We start from the raw sequence: 23,526 nt of genomic DNA on the forward strand, positions 1-23,526 counted from the left end.
AGTATATTCAGGCCTAAAAGTGACTTAGTTGTATTACCTATTTGTACTGGTAAGAGAGGGAGTGAAAATTCCATGAAAAATTGGGTAGGGAGAGATTAAACGATTTATGTTACCAAATTTAATCACATTTCTCTGATGAGGACAGGGCTGAGGGAGCTTCAGTAACTTGCTCGGCATCCGCCAAGTGAGCATCAGGGCCAGGGTCCAAATCCGGGTCTGACTCCAAAGTCCACATTCTTTCCTCTGCCTCCTTCCCCTCTGGTGAGGTTCCTCTGTGACACTCCTCCCCTCTGGTGAGGTTCCTCTGTGACACTCCTCCCCTCTGGTGAGGTTCCTCTGTGACACCCCTTGTTGTCCTTGGCAACAAGGACAGATGCCTGCAGGTTCCTGGAGGAAAGGGGGACCATCCCAGAGAATCCTTCCTCTACAGGGGTTCTTTATGCTGACAGGTGATGGCCACAGAGAAGGATGGTTGGATAAAACAAAAGACCTGAGACCACAGTTTTCCTGAAAGACTGTATCCATTAGAAAGTGTGAAGAACAAACCAATCAAAGTCTGGGCAATAGAAAGTGTTGGAGCTTTGAAAACAGCCAGCCTGATTTGGGTTTTACCCTAAAAACTAGGGAGGCACTGCCCCATTTGGGGATGTAAGGTGGCTTTTTATCCATAATGATAAAGTGTTGTCCTGACGCCTTCTCTCTGCAAACTCCACGGGACACTTCAGCAAAGGACAAAAAGCCCATCTGCTAAGAGGAGAATTTGAGTAACATCTTAAAGTGACATATCTGAGGCACCCAGCCCAATGCCCAGTCTAAGTTTGGTGCTAAATAAATGATCGTTCCTTTTTCGTTCCCACAAGAGATATGAGGCCAATAGAATTTTGAGGGAAACCGTTAGTCTGAAGTCTGCACAATTGCCAAGTGTACAGTTTCTGTGATGATGTCATGGAATGTTTTGATAGGAGGTCCCTGAGAGACCATCTTAGGCTCTGCCTCCTTTCCCCCAGCTTTATTGAAGTATAGTTGATGAATAAAAAGTGTGTATGTTTAAGGCGTACAATGTGATGATTTAACATATGTTACATTGCGAAATGCTCACCACAATCAGCCCAACACATCGTCACTCAGTTACCGCGTGTGTGTGTGTGTGGTGGAGAGGTGGTAAGAACACTTGAGGTCTATTTTCGTAGCAAATGTCAAGAATACGATAACTGTAGTCACCACCGTACTGTACATTAGATCACCAGAACTTGTTCATCTGGTGACTGTAAGTTTGTACCCTTCAACCGACATCTTCCCGTTACCCGCACCCCAGCTCCTAGCAACTACCATCCTGCGCTCTGCTTCTATGAGTTTGACCTTTTTAGATTCCACACAAAAGTGAGATCATACAGTATTTGTCTTTCTCTGGCTTATTTCACTCAGCATAATGTCTTCCAGGTTCATCCATGTTGTCGCAGATGGCAAGATTTCCTTCTTTCTCACGGCTGAATAATATTCCATCACATATATGTATATGTATATTACAACTTCTTTATTCATTCATCCATCGATGGACACCAGGTTGTTTCCATATCATGTGAATAATGCTGCAATGAACGTAGGAATTCAGATATCTCTCTGAGAAATTGATTTCATTTCCTTTGGATATATTCCCAGAAGCGAGATTGTTAGATCATATGGTCGTTCTATTTTTTAATTTTTTGAGGAACATTTATACTGTTCTCCATAGTGGCTGCGGCAATTTACATTCCAAACAATGCAAAGGGTTCCCTTTTTTCGCGTCCTCACCAACACTTATTACCTCTTGTCTTCTTATAATACCACCTTAATAGGTGTGAGGTGATAGCTCATTGTGGTTTGATCTGCATTTCCCTGATGATTAGCGGTGCTGAGCCCCTTTGCATATACCCATTGGCCGTCTGTGTCTTTGGAAAAATGTCTGTGCAGGTCCTATTTTTCAACTGGGATGTATTTATTTGCTCTTGAGTTTTATGAGTTTCTTACATATTTTGGATATAAACCCCTTTCCAGATACATGGTTTGCAAATATTTCCCCCCATTCTGTAGGTTGCCTTTTCATTTTGTTGCTAACTCCCCTTTAACCAACAACAAAATCTGACCAGAAGGTCTAACTCATCAGAATGTTACTGACACTAAACTTATAGAGGAAAGAAGCAAATGATAAGAAAACCAGTTGGTGACAAGGATGTATAAATAAACATAGAACCGTCTAAACAGCATCCTGTGTTCAGTATTTGTTCTTCTCATTCTCAGACAGCTAATCTCTAGTCCTGGAGGGTGATTCCTAAACGCAGAAGGACGAGGCATTAGCAGTCAGACAGAACCAAATTAATCCTGTTCTCTGTGAGGCGCACTTTACCAGGACTCCTATTCTACAATGTTTTCTGGTAACAAGGTTAAGCCCTGATGAGCTAGAGATCTCAGTGAATCAGAATACACTGGTCGGGACCTGGCAGGTGCTTTACCTACAGCTGGAACTCAGGAGACGTGTGTTTGTTCCCCTCAGGACCGGGGCTGGGAAAAGATGCACTACAAAGATACACTAAGCACATCACAGTTTTCTGTCCCCTCCCGGTGCTGTCTGCCCAACACCCCCATCCTGCTTCTCTCGTTCCTGCACGAGAAGAGATGTAGGGTGTCAGGAAATGGGCTGACTCATCTGACATCAGATTGAGTCCTTTTTATCTGCCCTTTTGGTTGACCTTAGTCTCTGATATTGGGAACGACCATGTTATGTTTATGAAGGTTTTCATTTCACAGAAGACACTTGGACTGCAGGCGACTCTGGTGATTTAAAGGTCCGGTGTGAGTGGCTGCCTGATAGCTCTTTGTTTTCCACAATCCTTTGACTAGAAAAAGAAATCAGAGTGTGTTTTAAACATGCTGCCCCGCGAGGGACAGGGATTCCTTCACTTTGGGCTGTGTCTCTGGTGGTATGTATTCACACTTTGCTTCAGAGGTAGGTTTTATTTCTGCTTGTTCTCATATTCCCTTTTTAGCTACATGTATTTCCTAGTTTTATTTTCCTCCTTTTCTAGTTGTGCTTGACTGAGCAGAGATGAGATATGCTATGGATAAATATGTAGAGTGTCTGCACAGGAATTACTCCTCTTATAACTGCTAATTAATCTATTCATTTTTAGTTGGCTGGCTTAACATGTAAAATGAGATTTCGGGGGGATGGGATGGGGAGGACAAGGAAACATTGTAAACCATGTTTTGTTTTATTTTCCCAGTGAAAAATAGGCAAAAATAACAATGGTACAGTTTTCTCTCCATCTCCACTATGGATGTATTCAACTTCTTTATCTGTATTTAATATTTTTTCAAAACTGTGGTTTATTAGCTGATACTATTCCTCAGTCTGTGAACCCTTCCATTTTGTAGGTAATCATCTTCATTTTGGGAAATGTGTCCTAAGAGTAAGATCATTCATTTTCAAAGTTAAGGCTTAGAAACGGACAGCTGCTGCTCTGTCCATGTCCACAAAGCCACATTTCCACGTGCTGTCGGCTTTGCAGGGACTTGCTTGTCAAGACTCAAGGAGGGTTTATCTGAAATGTCTCAAAGGAAAAGAAAAACCTCAAAGGAGGAAAATGGGTAACAGGAGGATTTTTTAATTATCTGTTTTATGTAGAAATATTTCTATCTTTATTAATTAGGATGGCAGACAATGATGTTTTACATCTAAAATTGCCCTTTCCTGCTGAAATCTCAGTGTTTCCAAATGCATCTGTCAAACAACACTTTTTATTTAGTAATATAACAGCTATCTTTTCCTTTGTTTTTGCCTAATGAGTTGTTCAGCCCCTTAAATTTTTTTTCTTTCAGGGTATAAATCCCTTTGGGAAATTTATAGAATAGTATTTCAGGTATCAAATTTGAATTCTATAAGGAAAACTATAGAGGGGGCCTTAATGAGATGAATTATGTCAAATGAAAGCAAGTAACCTACATTTAGTGCATTCTTGGGAAAATACAAAGAGACATGCGTTACATTATTGTCTAAATTTAATGACTGAAAGTGCTATTTTTTAAGAGCTTTGGGGATTCTATAAAAAATATTTTAAGTAAATTTTCCTTAAAAACTTTGCACTCTCACACATCTCCAAGAATTGAAATTCAAAGTTGATTTTAAAAAGGAGGAGGGCTTAAGACCTTAATGAAATTACTAGTTATTTAAGTTTGATTGAAGAAGGTTCCCCAGCTACACACCCTGCTGGTTGTAGAAACAGAGACCAGTCAGATCAGTATTTTGACAAGAAAGGGCAGGACTTCTCTTTAATTACTGGATCAGTAAGACGGTGAGTTCTGTTCAGTGACATAACTGAACATCTCAAGCCTGTGTCTATCTATCCCTTTACACTGTGCTGCCATAGACTTTAAAAGTGCTCTTACCAACATCATTTTGTTTGCTAGTGCACTAGTCCTGAGATGCCAGTATTACTCTTTTCATCTCGGTGGTGAAGGGGAGTAGCATGGCCAGGAGGGGCAGGTGCAGTGGTGCTGGGGGAAGCTGGTGTCCTGCATCCGCCTTCCCGGATGGAAGCCCCTGGAACCTCCCCACCAGCCAGCATCCTTTCTGCTTCTCTAACCCCTCTCTCTGTATGGTGCCGCAGGATGTGCAGGCTGTGCGTCCGAGGAGAGGCTCTTTCACAAACTGTTTGCTCATTATAACCAGTTCATCAGGCCCGTGGAAAACGTTTCTGACCCAGTCACTGTGCATTTTGAAGTGGCCATCACACAGCTGGCCGACGTGGTAAGTGCAGGGTGGGCACCACGAGGCCTCGGAGGCCCCAACTCTGAAGGGCCCAAGCAATTCCCACTCACTGCACTGGGTAAATAAAGGGATTTTTGAACACAAACAGACAAAAATCTACAGAGTGCTGCCCTTCAAAGCCAGCCCATTGGGAGGGATCCACTCTTCCCAGGGTTGCTGTCATTATTCTCCTTAAGGCGATGTTTTTCTGGAAATGCTCTCAGAACCAGTTTATGAAACAAAGAAGCGAAGGGGCATTTGAAGGGGGAATACAAAGGGAGCTAACTTCATTGTGCACCTATTACACACCACTGTCCACACTTAGTGGCTGTCATCTGCATTTTACAGCTGGGGAGAGGAAATCTCAGATAAGAAACTTTCCCAACGTCATACAGTTACAGATGGTGGCACTGGGGTTCAATCAGCACTGTTCAACCCCAAAGCTCATGCTCTTTTGACTCTGTATAAGAAGAATTGCTTTAAGTCTCCTTTGTTATAGAAGAAAGAGAAAATTCACCTTGTTTCACATAGGGTTCCATCCAGCCCTGAAAATCTGCTAGGAATTTGGAGATCTTAGTTTAATTTATTGCTACCCTGTTTAAGGGGCAAAGAGGACTAGAGTTCTTTCTTTTGAATAATCTTCACACCCTAGTTGCTGAGAGAGGAGGTGTGGGACCTGATACCCTAACAGAAGACAGGGTTCTGGGCTTCAAGGCATGGCAGGGCGCAGGCTGGCCTGAGGCACTGGACTCGGACCAAATTCCAGGAATAGGCAGGCTCAGGACGTAAGGGGTAAGGGACGTCCCGAGCATCTCTGAGACAATGGTGCACAGACCGAGGGAGCAGCCCAGACCCTGGACGGCGGCAGGGAGTGCCTCCTTCCTCTCAGCTTTGCCTGGAGAAACAGTGGTGGCTCCAGGTGCACCTGGGGGAAGACCTCAGTTATGGATATGAAGTCCGGGCTCACCATGTTTCTCCGGTTCGTGCTTCCCAGTGGACTGGGCTGACCCTGACCTGATCCTCTAGCTTCTGGCCCAAGCTGGAAGTGTGGATATGCTGATAAATACTGGTTTAAAAAAAAGTAAGCCAGATGTTTTATCTCACTTAGATGGGCCCACTAATTCCTTTAATAAACATTTATTTAGTACCTATTCTAATCCCGCCTCCCCTCTCCCCTCAAATAGCTTAGCACTGGTTACTGGTCTCCTACCAGGCTGGAAGCCACACTTGGTATGAATCGGGCTATTATGAATGGAGAACTGGACTGAGTGACCCCTAAAGTTTGTGATACAGCATCACTTCAAATCCATGATCTATACACCCTTTCAGGACATTGTTCTGAAGATGGTGGGTGGAGGATTGCTAAATACAGATTTTGGTATTTGCATTTGGCTGCTATCAGAGATTGAAAAACACACACATGCTCTCTCAGCTTATATAAAACAAGTTTATTTCTTTCTTATGTTATAGAAATCTAAAGGTTAACAGCCCAGGTTAATACCAGGTGGCTTCGTGGTAGTGGTTGCATCACGGTGTTTGGTTGCCCAGGTTGTGCACTGCACAACTCCTGAGGATGTTAATCACATGAGCTATGATGCTAAAAGCATAAACTGTGACAGAGACCAAGGTTCCTTCTATCTTTCTATGTCACCATCCTTAGCATGTGATTTGTTCCCTCAGTGTTGCCTTGTGGTCCAGGATAACTGCTGATTTTCACTCATCATATTCACATTCTTGGCAAGAAGCAGGAGCAAGAGAGAAAGGGGCACATACCAGACATCTGTGACTTCCTTAAGGAGTTTTATTAGAAGTCCTACTGACAGCTTCTGCTTCCTAGCTCATTGACCACCCCTAGCTGCAAGAGAGTCTTGAGAAATGTAGTTTTTTAACTGAAATTTTATTTATTGAAATAATCATAGATTCACTTGCAGTAAGAAATAATAGAGCCCTTGTATACTTTCTTTGACCAATGGCAACAACTACTGTATCTTTCATTTCTAAAATTTTGTCGTTTCAGGAAAGCTATACATAAATGGAATCACACAGTATGTAACCTTGTGGACTGGCTTTTCCACTCAGCATAATTCTTTAGACATTCATCCAAGTTGTTGCTTGTATCAATAGTTCATTTCTTCTTTTTTCTTCCAGTTTTATTGAGATATATTTGACATACAACACTGTATAAGTAAGGTGTGCAGAATAGTGGTTTGACTTACATACATCATGCAGTGGTTGCCACAATAAGTTTGGTGAGTCATTTCTTCTTACTGTGAGTAGTATTCCATGGTATTGATGGAGCACACTTTGATTGACCTTTCATTGGTTGAAGAACATTTGGGCTGATTCCAGTTTGGGTCTTTTACAAATAAAGCTGCTATGAACATTTGTGTACAGGTTTTTGGGTGAACATTAATCGTTATTTCTCTGGGATAAATGCCCAGGGGTGCAATTCCTGGGTCTTGTGGTAGTTGTGTGTTAGTTTTAAAAGGAACTGCCAAAATGCTTTCCAGAATGGCTGTACCCTTTTACATTCCCACCAGCAATATGTGAGGGATCCAGTTTATCTACAGCTTTGCCAGTATTTGGTATTGTCACTGTTTTTTATTTGAGTTATATTAGGTATGAAACGATATCTCATTGTGGTTTTAATTTGCATTTCCCTAATGATTAATGATATAAAACTTCTTTTCATGTGCTTATCTGCAATCTGCATATCCTCTAAGGTGAAATGTTTGCTCATGTCCTTAAGCCCATTTTCCAGTTGGATTGTTTGTTTTTACTATTTAGTGTTGAGAGTTCTGGCTATATTCTAGATGCAAGTGCTTTGCCAGTTTTGTGGTTTGCAAATATTTTAGCCCAGTTTGTAGCTTATCTTTTCTTCCTCTTCACATGGGCTTTCACATGAAGTTTTTAATTTTGATGCGGTCCAATTTATCAATTTTTCCTTTTATATGTCATGCTTTTGGCATCAAGCCTAGTAATTCTTTGCCTTATCCCAGATCCTATAGGTTTTCTCCTATGTTTTTCTAAAAGTTTTATTTATGTCTTATGTTTAAGACTATGATCCATTTTGAGTTAATTTTTATATAAGATATGAGACCTAGATTTTTTTTTTTAGATCTGTGGGTGTCCAATTGCTCCAGCACTATTTGTTGAAAAGGCAATCCTTTCCCCACTGAATTGGTTTTGCACCTTTGTGAAAAATCAGTTGAACATATTTGTGTGGGTCTATTTCTAGGTCTTCTCTTCTGTTTCATTGATCAGTGTGACTATCCCTCCACCAACACTGCACTCTCTTGATGACTGTAGCTGTAGAGTAAGACTTAATATTGGCTAGATTGATTCCTGCCACTTTGTTCTTCTTTGTCAAGATTGTCTTAGCTATTCTGTGGCCTATGTCTAGAATAAGCTGCCTATGTCCACAAAAAGCATTGCCCTGGTTTTGATAGGAACTGCATTAAACCTGCAGATCAGTTTGCGGAGAAGTGACATCTTTACTATGTTGAGTCTTCCAGTCCATGAATGTGGGATGTTTCTCCATTTATTTAGCTCTTCTTCCTTCAGGATTTTGTAATTTTCAGTACACAGATCCCATACATGTATTGTTACATGTATACGTAAGTATTTTGTTTTATCTGGGAGTGACTGAAAATAGTATTATGCTTTTTTTTTAAACCCCACATTTGTTTATTTATTTATTTTTGGCTGTGTTGGGTCTTCGTTTCTGTGCGAGGGTTTTCTCTAGTTGTGGCAAGCGGGGGCCACTCTTCATCGTGGTGCACAGGCCTCTCACTATCGCGGCCTCTCTTGTCGCGGAGCACAGGCTCCAGACGCGCAGGCTCAGTAGTTGTGGCTCACGGGCCTAGCTGCTCCGCGGCATGTGGGATCTTCTCAGACCAGGGCTCGAACCCGTATCCCCTGCATTAGCAGGCAGATTCTCAACCACTGCGCCACCAGGGAAGCCCTATTATGCTTTTAATTTTGGTTTCTCCATGCTCATTGTTAGTATATAGAATTTTAAGACTTTTGTATATTGATCTTGTATCCTAAGATCTTGCTGAACTCACTTAGTTTCAGCATTTTTATAGATTCCATGGGATTTTCTTTGTAGGCAACTTTATATTCTGCAAATAGAGATAGTTTTATTTCTTCCTTTCCAGTCTATGCCTTTCCCCCCTTTTTTTTTTGCTTCATTTCAGTGGCTAGAACTTCCAGTACTATGCTGAATAAGAGTGGTGACAACAGACATCCTTGTCCTGTTCCCAGTCTTAAGGAAAAAGCATTCAGTCTTTCACCATTTGGTATAAAGTTAGGTGTAGCTGTTTTGTAGATGCTCTTATCAAGTTGAGGAAATTTCCCTTTATTCCTAGTTTCACAGAGTTTTTAATCATGAATTGATGTTGAGTTTTGTCAAAAACTTTTACTCGGGCTTCCCTGGTGGCGCAGTGGTTGAGAGTCCACCTGCCGATGCAGGGGACACAGGTTCGTGCCCTGGTCCGGGAGGATCCCATATGCCGCGGAGCGGCTGGGCCCGTGAGACATGGCCGCTGGGCCTGCGCGTCCGGAGCGTGTGCTCCACAAGGGGAGAGGCCACAACCGTGAGAGGCCCGCGTACCGCCAAATAAAAAAAATAAAAAAAATAAAAACTTTTTCTCCATCAATTGATATGATCACATGGTTTTTCTTCTTTAGTTTGTTGATATGGTAAATTACATTGATTAAGTTTTGAATGTTGAACCAGCCTTGTATCCTACTTAGTCATGGTGTATAACTTTTTATACATTGTTGGATTCAGTTTGCTAATATTTTGTTAATGATTTTTGCATCTAAGTTCATGAAAGATATTGATCTTTCATTTTCTTTTTTTGTAATGTCTTTGTTTGGGTTTGTGTCAGGATAATATTAGCTTCACATAAAGGATTTGGAGTTGTTTCCTCCTCTTCTATTTTCTGGAAGAGATTGTGGAAAGTTGGTATTGATTTTTCTTTACATATTTGGTAGAATTCTTCAGGGAAACCTACTGGGCCTGGAGATTTCTTTTCCAGGAGCTTTTTAATTATAAACTCAATTCTTAAATGGCTATAGGGTATTCAGACTATTTATATCACTTTTCAGATTCTTTTCCCTTATTGTTTATTACAAAATATTAAGTATATTTCCCTGTGCTATACAGTAGGTCCTTGTTAGTTAGTTTGTGGTTTTTGAGGAATGGGCCCATTTCTTTTAAATTGACAAATTTATGATAAAATTAAAGTTGCTCATGGTATTATCTAACTTTTTAATGGCTATAGGATCTGTAATGATAGCTCCTGTTTCATTCCTGATATTGGTGGTTTGTGTCTTCTCTCTTTTTATTTTTGTCAGTCTTGCTAAAGGTTTATCAATTTTGTTGTTTTTCCCCCAAAGAATCAGCTCTTTGTTTCATTGATATTCTTTATTGTTTTTCTTTTCAACTTTATTGATTTCTGTTTTATCTTTATTTTTCCTTCCTTGTACTTGCTTTGGGTTTATTTTGTGCTTGTTTTTCTAATTTCTTGAGGTAGAAACTTGTGTTATTGACTTGAGAGTTTTTCTCATTTCTAATGTAAGCATTTAGCTATAAATTTTCTTCTTAGCACTTTTATTAGCTATGTCCCTCATATTTGATATATTGTATTTTTGTTCCCATTCAGCTCTATGCGTTTTAAAGAATTTCCTTTGAGACATTCTCTTTGACCCATGGATTATTTAGAAGTTCAGTTTCCATGGGTTTAGAGATTTTCCTGTTGTCTTTTGGTTATTGATTTCTAGTTTGATTCCATTATGGTCAGAAACACACTATGATTCCAATTCTTTTAAATTTGTTGAAGTTTGTTTTATAGCCTATGATAAGGATATGCTCTGCGTTGGTTAATATTATATGCATGCTTGAAAAAATGTGTATTCTGGTGTGTTTGAGTGGAGTATCTATATATGTCAATTAAATTCTGCTGGTTGATTATGTTGTTCAGATTTTCCCTATTTTTGCTGATTCTGTTGAGTTTACTGAGCTCTATTGGTCGCTGAGAGAGGGATATTGAAGTCTCTGACTGTAATTGGGGATTTGTCTGTTTTTTCTTTCAGCTCTATCAGTTTTTGTTCCATATAATTTGAGACTCTGCTGTTTGGTGCATATATGGTCAGGATCATTGTGTCTTCCTGGTGGATTGATCCTTCTTTCATTATGTAATGTCCCTCTTTGTCTTTAGTAATTTTTTTCCTCTGCATCTGCTTTGTCCAGTATTAATATAGCAATTCTTATTGGTGTATTAGAGTCTACTTGTCCTCATGTGGGGCACCAGCAGTCCCTATGGGCCATATTCATTGTTGTCACTGAGCCATGGTGAGGTCTGGGAGTGACTGTGATGCAGTACAGCCCAGATGCACAATTACCAACTCCCTTCTAGAAGACTGTAGGCCGTCTGCTCCTGTTTGGGCCTCAGGCTTGGCCTTAGAGCACCAGAGAGCTCTACATGGAAGGGTGTTTGCTGCTGCATAGAATGAACTTGGCCACAAAGTCTAATGAGTGGATGATCTTCAGAGTAAGTGTATTTCCACTGTCGCCCTCATGGGGCCAGGACAAAGGCCCTGCCCAGTGTTTTCGATGGCCTGGCATATCTGACATGACAAGCATGAAGGCTTTCAAAATGTAGCCCACCTGGCCTTTCTGATCTCAGTCTCTGAGTCTGTTGCTGCTGCTCCATGATCTAGTCCATTTGAAATTGTAACTCCAATCCTTTAATTGAACCAGGTATCAACTACTTTATTTTCCCAAGAAGGGGATGCAGGGTGATGGTCCCAGGAACGTGGGGTTGTACTGTGGGTCTCTGGTCTCCTTCAGCTGGGCTGTCCGATAGCAGTTTCCATGACCATAGGTGCAGTCTGGCATTGGATGGAGAATGCGACTTTCCAGACCCGGTCCTGACCCATAAACTTGGCTGACACCTCTGAGGGTGTCCATCCACCATGAAGTAGGTCCACACCACATGGAGGTTCACCAGGCTGTGGAAGTATAGATGGGGAGGCAGGAATACTGTCGGGATGATATTGCCAAATGATTTTAATTCTCAGAATACAACGTTCTAGTTCATAGTGTGCACTAGTTCTCTAAACAGTGTATTAGTGGACAGAGAGGAAGCAGTTGTTGGAAGATGCTTATGACTGTTACCTCCAAGACATTTCTGGACTGCTAGAGCTAGTCCATTCCTGACTGACAGCCAGTGGATTTATTGACATGGCCCCTGCTTGAATCTGCTGGTCACAAGGTATGAGCAGAAGACACTGTCCTTAGACTTGGGTAATTGTAAAGTCATGGATAAGTAATAGTCCATTTCTTTGCTTGCCCTGACCAATAGAAAACCATGAATGTAACTCCATTTGTTGACCTTTAAAACCCTGGGGCTTATCATGACTTGACACAAATCCCTTTGAAGGACTGGTGAGGTCTCCAGGTAGCGTTTTCTGGGGGGCATGGAGAACTGCAGAGCAGCAAACCAGAGTGGGCTGTTGTCCAGCCCTGGCCACAGCTTCCTCAGCCAGTGTGAGGTGTTTACTCTCGAAGGTGCTCATGTGTCTGGGGAAACAAGGTTGGTAAGTTTTGGGAACCCACTGCCGGCCACTGTGTGACCATCAATAGCCTCCAAGTGTTGCGCTCTGAGACTGCTGAAGGTTCTGGATGTGTCTTCAGTAGCTGCTCCACTGAGAGGGGGTAGCTGATTAGGAACACATTATATTTGGCATGTCATCCTGGAACGCTTCTATTCAAGAGACCCAGGACTCTTTGCAAGTCATTTAGGTACCTGCTTAAACCACCTCCTCAGACAAACCTTCCTGGATCATCCTGTCTAAAAGAGACGTGTGTGCGTGTGTGTGCAGACACACACACCACTCAATCCCTCTTTATTTTTTTGCATGGGACTTATCACTATCTTACATTATACCATGTTTGTATTATTGATTTTCTGTCTCCCCAGCTAATAGCTTAGGCACATGTAGGTAGGGATATTTTCCATCCTGATTACTTCTGTAGCCCCAGCATTTATAGAGCGCACAGTAGGTACTCAATAAATACTTGTTAATGAATGATTGAAGCAATCGGCAGTGGTGTGCGTGGGAGCAGTGCTCTGGGGAGTGGCAGGTTCCAGCTGGAGAACTCCATGGTGAGCTGAGGCTGACACCTTGAGGGGCAGTGGGGCTCAGGACTCAGGACCTAGAGGGTGCTGGGGCACAGCTGAGGAAGAAGATAGCAAAAGCAATGATACCCATCGCCATCTGCAGGACTTCCCTTCCCTCCCTCCCACTCTCTCTTCTCTCCCTTCTTTCCTTTTATGGGATCAGAAATGTTTATGGGCTGCAGTGGTCAGAAAGGCTTCACAGAAGTGAGACTTCAATCAGATTTGAAAGACAGTCATAAAGCCACATTTCAAAATCAACAGGGTTGGGACCAGTGTGGAAATATTGTATTTTGGGGCTTTTATAAATTGCCTTTTCAGTCTGCTTTTTTTCCCTCCGTTAGCATGAATAACTCAGATTGGCTATTTTTAGTTGTAATTTTTGCTCTAAGATTCACTTCTATTAGCAAGTACATTTGAGGCTAAAAAATATTGTTTCTTCTTCCCAGGATGAAGTAAACCAGATCATGGAAACCAATCTGTGGCTACGTCACGTACGTGTCTATGTCACACGTTCTTCTCTTGGAATAGTGTCACGCTTGTGTGTCAGTTTAACAATGTCAAATGGATAAAATCCACTAGCACTCCCTCTTTGCATCTCCAGCTTATGATAGAGCATAAAATATTAACTAGCTCCAAAGCCCAAAGTTCAATCTGGTAACGGCTGGCTGGGTGCAAGCTTCATGCTGCAGAACTTAGTGACAGAGTTCTCTCTGACTCTGCTTCGGTGGTTTCTGCTCTCAAGTCTCCTATTTTTGTCTGAATCTCGAGCTCCAGAGCCAGATTCTTGACCACTCTTTGATCCTGCTCTGGGTTAGATTCCCACCGTCTGGTTTTATCAGTCATACCATCTTGTTCTTCCTTCCTGTCTCAATCTTTTATGCAGATTTTGTAACAAACCCATCATCATACACTTGAATTATCTTTTTAATACTAGAAATGGATTGCTACTGGAGATGGAACATAGTCCATGGAATATGGAAGCTGAGCCTGTAAACTTGGCTAGCTAATTAATAATCAATAGATACTTATCTAATACCTATATTTACCCCAAATCAGCTCAGCTACCTTGTTCCCCATGGATTTAATCTTCCAACTTTTGGTAGGAAACCAACTCTTTAAATAAGAAATTTTTCAAAAAGTTGTTGAACCAACATAGAATTAACATTGAAAGAAAGTCAAGAATTTTTAAAAACTGACTTCTATTCCCTTTAGATGTGGAATGATTATAAATTGCGCTGGGACCCAGTGGAATACGATGGCATTGAGACTCTTCGCGTTCCTGCGGAGAAGATCTGGAAGCCTGACATTGTTCTCTACAACAAGTATGGGCATCTGACAGCCAGTGTCTTTCCAAAGTTGCCTTTGGTACAGGCTGACCCAAAGCACAGAGGGTGTTACTAATGGTGTCTGGTTTACTTTGCAGTGCTGTCGGCAACTTCCAAGTCAAAGGCAAGACAAAAGCTCTTCTTAAATATGATGGCATGATAACCTGGACTCCACCAGCAATTTTTAAGAGCTCCTGTCCTATGGATATCACTTTTTTCCCTTTCGATCATCAAAATTGTTCCCTGAAATTTGGTTCCTGGACCTATGACAAAGCTGAAATTGATCTTCTAATCATTGGCTCTAAAGTGGACATGGATGAATTTTGGGAAAACAGTGAATGGGAAATTGTCGATGCTTCTGGCTACAAGCATGACATAAAATACAACTGCTGTGAAGAGATATACACAGACATAACCTATTCTTTTTACATTAGAAGATTGCCGATGTTTTACACCATTAATCTGATCATCCCCTGTCTCTTTGTTTCATTTCTAACTGTGTTGGTTTTCTACCTTCCTTCTGACTGTGGTGAAAAAGTGACGCTTTGCATTTCAGTTCTGCTTTCCCTGACAGTGTTTTTGCTGGTGATCACAGAAACCATCCCATCTACGTCTCTCGTGATCCCCTTGGTGGGCAAGTACCTGCTGTTCACCATGATCTTCATCACCTTGTCCATCGTGGTGACGGTGTTTGTGTTGAACACCCACTATCGCACCCCGACCACACATACCATGCCCACGTGGGTGAAGGCAGTCTTCCTCCGGCTCTTACCCCAGATCCTGATGATGAGGAGGCCTCTGGACAAGAGGAAGGGGACAAGACATGACAAAAACCCTGAAGGCTTCTCTGGTAGGCCAGCCAAAGTCAAGTTCGATCGTCGCAGAGAGCCCAAACTTCTTAAAGAATGCTGCCACTGCCGTAAGTCCAGTGAGATGGCCACAAGCAAGAGATGGTTAAGTCATCAGTCTCTACAATGGACGACTGAAAATTTGGACCCCTCACCTGAAGTCGAAGATGTAATTGATAGTGTTCAATTCATAGCAGAAAACATGAAGAACCAAAATGAAACAAAGGAGGTAAATGTATGGGTCTTCTAGCCTGTTCACCCGCAGCAGGCCTGGGGGCCCTGCATAGACATGTCAGAGCTTCAATGTGAGTTCTGTTTGCAAGACGGTCAGGGAGTGGTGCCCTAAAAGCCAGCCCTGTGATGATGCAGTTATGGGTGAACCGCCCTGCAGAGGGGGTGGGGTAAGGTGTAGCCTCAGAGCAAATCTCTGCCTCCAGAAATGTCAACTCAAGTAAAATCTGGTTAAAATCAACACTCAGGGCAACCTTTTAAACCTATTAAACTGAGAGCCCCTGCGTAAGGAAGGGTGGGAGAGGGAAAAGCCGGCTGAGGGGCAGGAGGAAAGCCTGCAGGGCTGGTCACAGTCTGGGAGCCTGGGAGGAAGGTGGCGTGAGCTTCCGGCAGCTCCAATCCCACTTACTCCTCTTGACGGGGATCCACGTGCTGATTGAATGAACCTCAGGGTTATTTTTAGCATCAACACAGTCTGCTTCTGCGGCCCAGAGTCTAACTATAGCAGCTCGGACCTCCTCATCCTCCAGAGAGAGACAGCTCAAGAACTTTATGCCAATTTTCCATACCATCAGGATGACTAGCTGGGGGCCTCTGACAACTCCTGCCGCCAGGGGTCTGGGTCTGACCTGATGGCAGTAGCCATCATCCTTATCTCCTAATGAAAGGACATTGCAGGCCTGAAGTCCACCCATTGGTGCTGAGGCGGACATGGGCTGCATGTCACACAGGTCGGGGAGGGGGTACATCAGGGCCAGGTGAGCCTAGGACTCCCCTCTGTGGTGACACCTTCGTCAAACTAGGGGACAGTTGCTGCTGACTTGATCACCACCAGGTAGGGCTCTTGGAGGTCGGGAACAGGAAGGACATGAGAGATGTAACGAGCTCTCCCTGACCAGCGTGATCCTGAGTTCTAGAGGGTCACCTATTCCTGATGGGGGGGGGGCATCACATCGCATATCCTACACCCCCCGCCTCAAACCCATTTCCCAGACTTGCCAAGGAGTCAGACTGTCCCGTGGTGTCCATGACAAGAGTGGATGAGAAATGTCACCTGTCCTATTAATAAACGAAGGACGTTGCACCCGTCAAGCCATCAACCACTGCAGTCACCCCCAACTGTGCACCCTGAGGGGATTCAGGGTGGAGGAAAGAAGGATGCTGGCCCTAGAGAGCTAAGTTGCATATCAATGGAATGATTTCCGTGAACCCAGACTCTTGCCTCTTCCCATACATAGAAAAGCGCTAAATTCCTTAACTTGAGATGTCTGGTTTTCTTTAATTAACAGTAATCTTTTTTAAAACGTTTTTAAAATTGAAGTATAGTTGATTTACAATGTTGTACTAATTTCTGCTGCCTAGCAAAGTGACTCAGTTATACACATATATACATTTTTTGGGTGTTCTTTTCCATTATGGTTTACCTCAAGAGATTGGATGGGGGGAACCAGGATATGTAGGAGGTTTTGCAACAAAATCCAGGTGGTCAGAACATCAGAGGATTACTGTTGCAGTCAAATGCAACAAAATGCTCTACAACTAATCTTTTGATGTTCCGGCTACCTGGTCTTTGTTGCAAAACCTCCTCTATGCCCTGACTTTTTCTTCCCTTACCTCTTCAGGGCAGTCCCTCAGAGCGATCTGAGAGGCTGCCTCCCGGGCTTGAATTCCTCAGAAAATCCACTGAATAAAACATAATTCTCAACTGTTAGGTTATGCATTTTTTTCCAGTCAACGCAGAAGTGGAGCTCTCCGAGCAGCTCTTTCTGGGGTGCTGCCTGCAGTCAGGAGAGGTCCTGTGTGCCCACATAAGCCTGCTCACTCTGCAGCCCGCTGTCCCAGGACTGCTGGAGCGCACGTACCCACCCTCTGCAGACAAATGGACGTTCTCTGTGTGCTACAGAGGAGACACGGGTTAACCAGGATCACGGGGATATTTCCTTTAAAATTGCCAGGAAATCTTCGGTGAAAAGGAAGCAGCTTATTTATGAGACAAAGCTTATCTCCCATGGTTTTGATTTTTTTTTACAGCTGCTTGACTTTTGTCTTTCAGGTAGAGGACGACTGGAAATACGTGGCCATGGTAGTGGACAGGGTGTTCCTGTGGGTGTTTATAATCATCTGCGTGTTTGGAACTGCAGGGCTGTTTCTCCAGCCACTCCTGGGGAACACAGGACATTCGTAAGATGGATTTTCCCTTTATCTTCAGAAACTTACAAGACACTGTGTTTGTTCCATGTTCCCCCCACCACAAGGAAAGGGATAGAAAGCTTCGCACCAAGTCCCCATCTAGATGGAAAAAGAGGACTTTATTGCCAACCAGGAGCCTGGATGCCCTCCCTTGGGGCACAGAGGAGTACTTTATGATCCCAGTGTCTGGGATCTGACACTGGAGCCCAGAGCTGGCAGCACCTGCAGGCTTCTCTTGTCTGTACACGTTTGGCTTCCAGGGACGTGACCGACCCACAGAACAGCAAACCGTGGAATCAAAGTCAAGCCATGCTAAGAGGTTCTTTTGCTTCTCCAGTTTATGGGCTTCTCAGTATAATGACACCTGCCAGACGTGAAACTCTGGACCTTAGACGTGCTGACCTCTGCAGCACCTGTGAACTCGTGTATGCTTGCTTTCTCCTGCACATCTCTGTGATGTAGAGCACACACTGCAGCATTATTTGATACATTATTTAGTAAAAAAGTAACAGCAGGTAGTCAGTCTAACCAACAGGCTGTATTTACTCCCCTTCTAAAAAATCTTATTGAAGTAGAGTTGATTTACAATGTTGTGTTAATTTCTGCTGTACAGACAAGTGACTCAGTTATGCATATATATGCATTCTTCTTCATATTCTTTCCATTTTGGTTTATCACAGGATACTGAATATAGTTCCCTGTGCCACACAGTAGGACCTTGTTGTTTATCCATCCTATATATACTAGTTTGCCTCTGCTAACCCCAAACTCCCAGTCTTTCCCTCCCCCACCCCCCATATTTAATTATCATTCATCTGGCAAGAGACTTGAGTGGTGACATTGCCACAGTCACAGAAATAGGTTCTGTCCATGCACTTGGAGCTTTGTAGGAAAAGTCATAAACACAGAGATCTCCAGGACCAGGTATCATGTGGGAAATGTAACCAGAGCAACGAAAATAAAGCATGACGTGGTCTGGCCGGACAGACCTGAAGCAACTTTTGCCGTGGGTCCAAAAGGTGTCTCTTCTCATCAGCAGTTTCCATTTGCTCTTTGTAACTGAGACTGAAAATAAAAGTGTTCCTGCTGTAGGAAATAGTGATCTTGTACCTTTTAGAGCAATTCATTTTCTGAGAGGGAGAACCTTGGTTATTCTGTTTTATTCAACCCTCGTTTATTATCTTCTTATTTTTTGTATACACTTATTGTATAACAGTTTTAAAGATGCATTTTAAAGTAGAAAAAAATCTACCCTAACACAGGAACTAATTTCACTTTGCCTTTTCCCTTCTAGTCCTTGTCTAAATGCACACATAATTTGACACCTCAGTTTTACCTTTCGGTTCTGTATTTTGCTCTTTTCTCAATATCATGTCAGCAGCATTTCTCCGAGATGTTACGCAGTCTTGAAGTATAATTTTTGTGGTTGCATAACCTCCATTGTGTTGATACCCTACAACTTCTATTACTGATACTAACCAGGGTTCTTGACCTTCCCTTAATCAATAGAAATTGATAAGAGGCCAGACAAGAAACTCAGGCAAGGCTTTATTGGGGCTCCCGAGGCGGCAGGAGCAAAAGGAACGAAAACAAGTAACAGCTTCCCTTGCTCACTCACCGAGGGGGGCGAGCTAGTTCCTTATATGGGGCGAGGGTAGGGGTGTGTCCAGGGGTTGGGCAGGAAGGGGGGCGTAGGTGGTCTGCCCACCCCTTAGGTGGTGTTGAGAGCAGGGGGCGTGCACAGTACCCTGCTTTTGCTCCTGACACCCTGCTTTTGCTCCCAACTCATCGGAAGTGGCAGTTGGGTTTTTTTGGGTCTTTTTGTATCTTGTTGTCCATAATTTGCCCCAACTGCACATATACGCAGTTATTTTTACTCCCTTATAGTTTCTTTGTATTTTTTTGCTCAAGGAGACGTTTGTCCAGGTGAAAGCCCTGCAACAAAGGGTCCCAGGTCCCAGATCCCAACCTGTCTCATTACCATGTGCTAATTCTTCCTTATCTACCTCATCCTGGAGCTTAAGGCCGGTTGTAGTACCCCAGGCACAAGTTACTCTGTTTTAAAGTATTTTTACTCTCTTCATGTCATGTGATTGTAGCACCTCTATTTTATCTGTCTTTACAGAGGGTTGCTTGTTTCTTGATACTTTTTTTTCTATTAAGCCAGATCACTATTTCAAGTCATTGTTTAAAAGTTTTCATGGTGGTAAATACACATAACAAAATGTACCATCGTAACCCTTTTTAAGTGTACGCTTCAGTGGTATTAAGTATATTCGCATTGTTCACAGTCATCAGCACCACCCATCCCCAGAACTCTTTTCATCTTGCAAAACTGAAACTCTGAACCCATTAAGCAATAACTTTTTAATTTTTTTGAGGAACTGTCACACTGTTTCCCACCGCAGCTGCACCATTTTTCTTCTCACTAACAGTGAGCAGGGGCTTCATCTTCTCTACACCCTCATCAACACGTTAGTTTTTTGATGGTAGCCATCCTAATGGGTGTAAGATAATATCTTGTGGTTTTGATTTGCTTTTCCCTAACGATGAGTGACGGTGAGCATCTTTTCATGTACTTATTGGCCACTTGTATATCTTCTTTGGAGAAATGTGTATTCAAGTCCTTTGCCCTTTTTAAGACTCGGTTATTTGTTTTCTTGTTGTTGAATTGTAGATGTTCTATATATACTGGATATTAACCCCTTATCAGATATAAAAATAAGACTTTTAAGAACTGCAGAACAGGAAGATGAGAGGAAAGTGCTCCCAGCCTGGGGCAGGAAGCCAGGATCCTGACTTCTTAGCATATTCTTTTGTGCATGAACGGACATCAGCCTTCCCAGCCCAGCTTTCCAGAAGTTGCTTGGTGATCTTCAGGGGCAGTGACAAACTAACAACATATATTTTAAAGAAATAAGCATTTGAATAAAAGGGGCATCACAGCATGGAGATGTCTTTGTGTATCAGGTCTGTAGAATCAATGACTTTGAGAGATGGAACGGAACTCATAGATTATGTGGCGCAACTCTTTTTTTAATCTCAAGAGGTAGAGTGGCTTGCCCATGACCACGTAGCTAACAAATTCAACTCTGAAGCCCACGTCTCCTGACTCTTAAACCATTTCTCTGCCCCTGGATGATTTAGTCTCTCTCATGAGATGGGAATCGAAAACGACAGAAAATCAACTGATTTGGCCCATCTCCTCCCTTCCCATCCGCATGTCCTCCCAAAGGCCAGGGAAAGCAACTTTCACTGTCAGTAATCAGAAGGAAAAAGTTTCTAAATGTAAACAGGTTAGAGAGATGAAGCAGCAAATGCTCTCTTAGTTTAGGAAGGTCAGGACTCTTAGTGCCAAAGTTTATTTTAGCCGGTGTAGGGGATACAAATAACTTTTGTGGGCTATATGTGAGCTTTCAGAACGAGATCAGTCATTGCTGAGTTGAACTGCAGACATTCTTGGGAATGTAAGTCCCAGGTCAGGTGGAAGCGTTTTTCTCCCTCACTGCCCCATCTGTTCCTGCTTCCCTTGCCTGAGGTAGCAGAGCGGGGGCAGAGGAGAAAAGCCGGACGTTAGCAGCTGCTGAAGCATAAAGAGACTGACCAACGAGGGGCCCATCATGCAGGGTCTGCTCGCTGCAGAGGCTGATTTACCCCCCACTGGGCCCCGGGCCCTTGCCATCATGCTGAATGTGGGCTTGGGTGATTGATCTTCTGATTTTTCAAGATACACTGAAAATCCAGCTTTTTATGTAGAATCTCCAAGTTTTAAAATGTGGCAACTAAATTAAGAAGCGAAAATAAAGTCTTGGTGTCAGCTAAACAAAAACTCCTGCCTGCAGGGCCGTGAGGTGGCAGCCTTTGGCTAAACAAACCAGGGCTTGATCCCTTCCGTCCGGCAAGGTCAGGCAGGAGGGGCAGAGTCAGGGGCAGGGAAGTGCTGGGGTCGGGGGGGAGGAGGTGGACCCCGGGACCACGGAGCTCCATCTGAGGGCCTAGAGAGGTCTACATGGGCTGTCCCGCTGGCCCCAACCTGCCCCGAGGCCTAGGGTGTGCCTCTTGGGTGTGGTGAGGGCACAGTGAGATAAGAACAGGGGCATCTCCCCTTGCCCATCCCCACTTTTGACTTGGGAACTCTCATCTGAACTCTTTAGCAGCAGCATCAGTTTTCAGCCAGAGCTGCTATTGTACCCCTTACACACGCACACACACACACACACACACAGACAATTTCCAGCTGGTGTTTGGAAACGTCTAAAAGGGTATTTTGGGTTTTCACAATGACTGGGGCGCTACTGTCACTTAGGGTCTGGGGCTAGGGATGTAAGCCTCCTGCAGTGTGAGGGGCAGGTCAGCGTAGAATTGTCCCAAACAAGAGACCCATAACTCCCAAAGGAAAGTCTGACCCTCTCAGGGTGGTCAGTTTGGAGCACAGGCCCGTGAAGACCCACACTCTGTGGGCCTGTTGAGGGCAGCCACGCACCACACCCAGCACACACCACACCTAGCACACACCACACTCACCACGCACTCCACACCCTCTACACACACCATACACCACACACATTACACACACACCAAGCCCACCACCCACGCCACACGTATCACACCCACCACACACCTCACACATTGCACCCTCACTGGGTCCTTGGTGCAGAAGCACCCATCCTCTGGAGAAACAGGAAGGCTCCTTCCCCACTGTATTTTCCCCTGAGGATAGAGTTTTGCAGGTGGAGGGGACTCCATCTGTAAACATGGATGTTGATAGTGCTTTCCACACAGGGCTGTTTGGAAGATTGCCTGAGTCAACCTTCACAACGTGTACTCTTCCTTTCGACCTCCCTGTGGATACTGCGCTCTTCTGGCCTGGCGGAGATCCCCCCTGAGTGTTCAGGGGCACGTCTGATCCTGCAGCAGGCCAGGCTGCTATGCCCTACCGCCGCTATTCTGCCTGCCCGGAGGGGTGTGGCAACACACACCACTGGAAATACTGCTGCTCTCGGCTAGTTTGCCTAAAACTAAGATTGTCTATGAACCAAAGAAATAACGTTACTTTTATTTTCACTACTATTTTATTGACATACTGAACAGAAAGTCTTAATACAAAGAAGGAGTATATGTCAGGTTAAACATAAATGGTAGTCACCATGGCTATTAAGTAAACAAATTCACATTAATACATAAGAGTTGGTGCTTCCAAGAAAGAATTATGACACAACCAAAAAAATCCAACCCAGCCTAAAGATATTACTCTTTGGAAACTGCAGTGTTCTAATGTAGCTAGTTAGAGACCATTTTTAAAAGGACCAAGGTCACAGGTAAGAGTCTCTGTAACTTTGCTGTGTGTTATGGCCACAGGCTACACTTCTAAAATTACCAGTGGATTAAGGTGGACAGATCACCTTAATCCAGGGATTAGTCTTAACACTAATGGTGAGATAGCCCCATAGCATGTCCCTTTGTACGGTAAATAGAAACTACACATCACCATCTACGATGTATTCTGCCAACAATATTGAACTAGATTATAGTTGTAACTTCCAATTTACAGGAAATACAGGACACAGGGGGACAAGCTAAATGACACCAGAAGCAAGTAACAAGACAACCTGAAAATGAGACATTCTTGGAGAAAACTGATCTCCTCCTTTCAACAAGTTAGTGACAAGAAAGAAATTAAAATAGATTTAAGAGGCATAGCACTATGGATTGAATCCTACTTTAGACAAGCTATCTCTTAATTTAGGCTATTCTTGAGATAGTTGGGGAAACTTGAATATGGAGTTATTGATTCTTCTAAGTGTGATCATAGTATTTTAGAATTCTTTTAATGTAAGAAAATGGTTCTTTAAGGGGCATACTGAAAATTACACGTGCACACACACAGAGCTGGAAATATTGGGTGGAACTGAGCAAGAATACAAATTTGTCCTCATTTTAGACAAATAACCCAATCC

At 43.2% G+C, this 23,526-nt stretch overlaps 1 protein-coding gene across 2 annotated transcripts; it reads left to right on the forward strand.

Annotated features, from left to right (window-relative positions):
• Positions 1–2,904: 2,904 nt before the first annotated feature.
• On the forward strand, positions 2,905–17,564 carry CHRNA6 (cholinergic receptor nicotinic alpha 6 subunit). Of its 2 annotated transcripts, XM_060136368.1 has the most exons (6): positions 2,905–2,983; positions 4,644–4,783; positions 13,422–13,466; positions 14,188–14,297; positions 14,399–15,377; positions 17,433–17,564. In XM_060136368.1, the coding sequence occupies exons 1-6, from the start codon at positions 2,905–2,907 to the stop codon at positions 17,562–17,564; spliced, it is 1,485 nt and encodes a 494-aa protein (XP_059992351.1). The 2 variants fall into 2 exon arrangements, with proteins under 2 accessions (XP_059992351.1, XP_059992352.1); XM_060136369.1 differs by lacking the exon at positions 13,422–13,466.
• The last annotated feature ends 5,962 nt before the right edge of the window (positions 17,565–23,526 follow it).

Source organism: Lagenorhynchus albirostris, chromosome 21 (genome assembly GCF_949774975.1).
Source record: "Lagenorhynchus albirostris chromosome 21, mLagAlb1.1, whole genome shotgun sequence".
NCBI classification, from domain to species: domain Eukaryota; kingdom Metazoa; phylum Chordata; class Mammalia; order Artiodactyla; family Delphinidae; genus Lagenorhynchus; species Lagenorhynchus albirostris.

Excerpts from the sequence above, each read along its gene's own strand:
- CHRNA6 (XM_060136368.1), top strand. The coding sequence starts at position 2,905 with ATGCTGCCCCGCGAGGGACAGGGATTCCTTCACTTTGGGCTGTGTCTC. Across the intron at positions 4,784-13,421 it reads TCACACAGCTGGCCGACGTG|GATGAAGTAAACCAGATCAT; the intron begins GTAAGTGCAGGG and ends TCTTCTTCCCAG. Across the intron at positions 15,378-17,432 it reads ACCAAAATGAAACAAAGGAG|GTAGAGGACGACTGGAAATA; the intron begins GTAAATGTATGG and ends TTTGTCTTTCAG.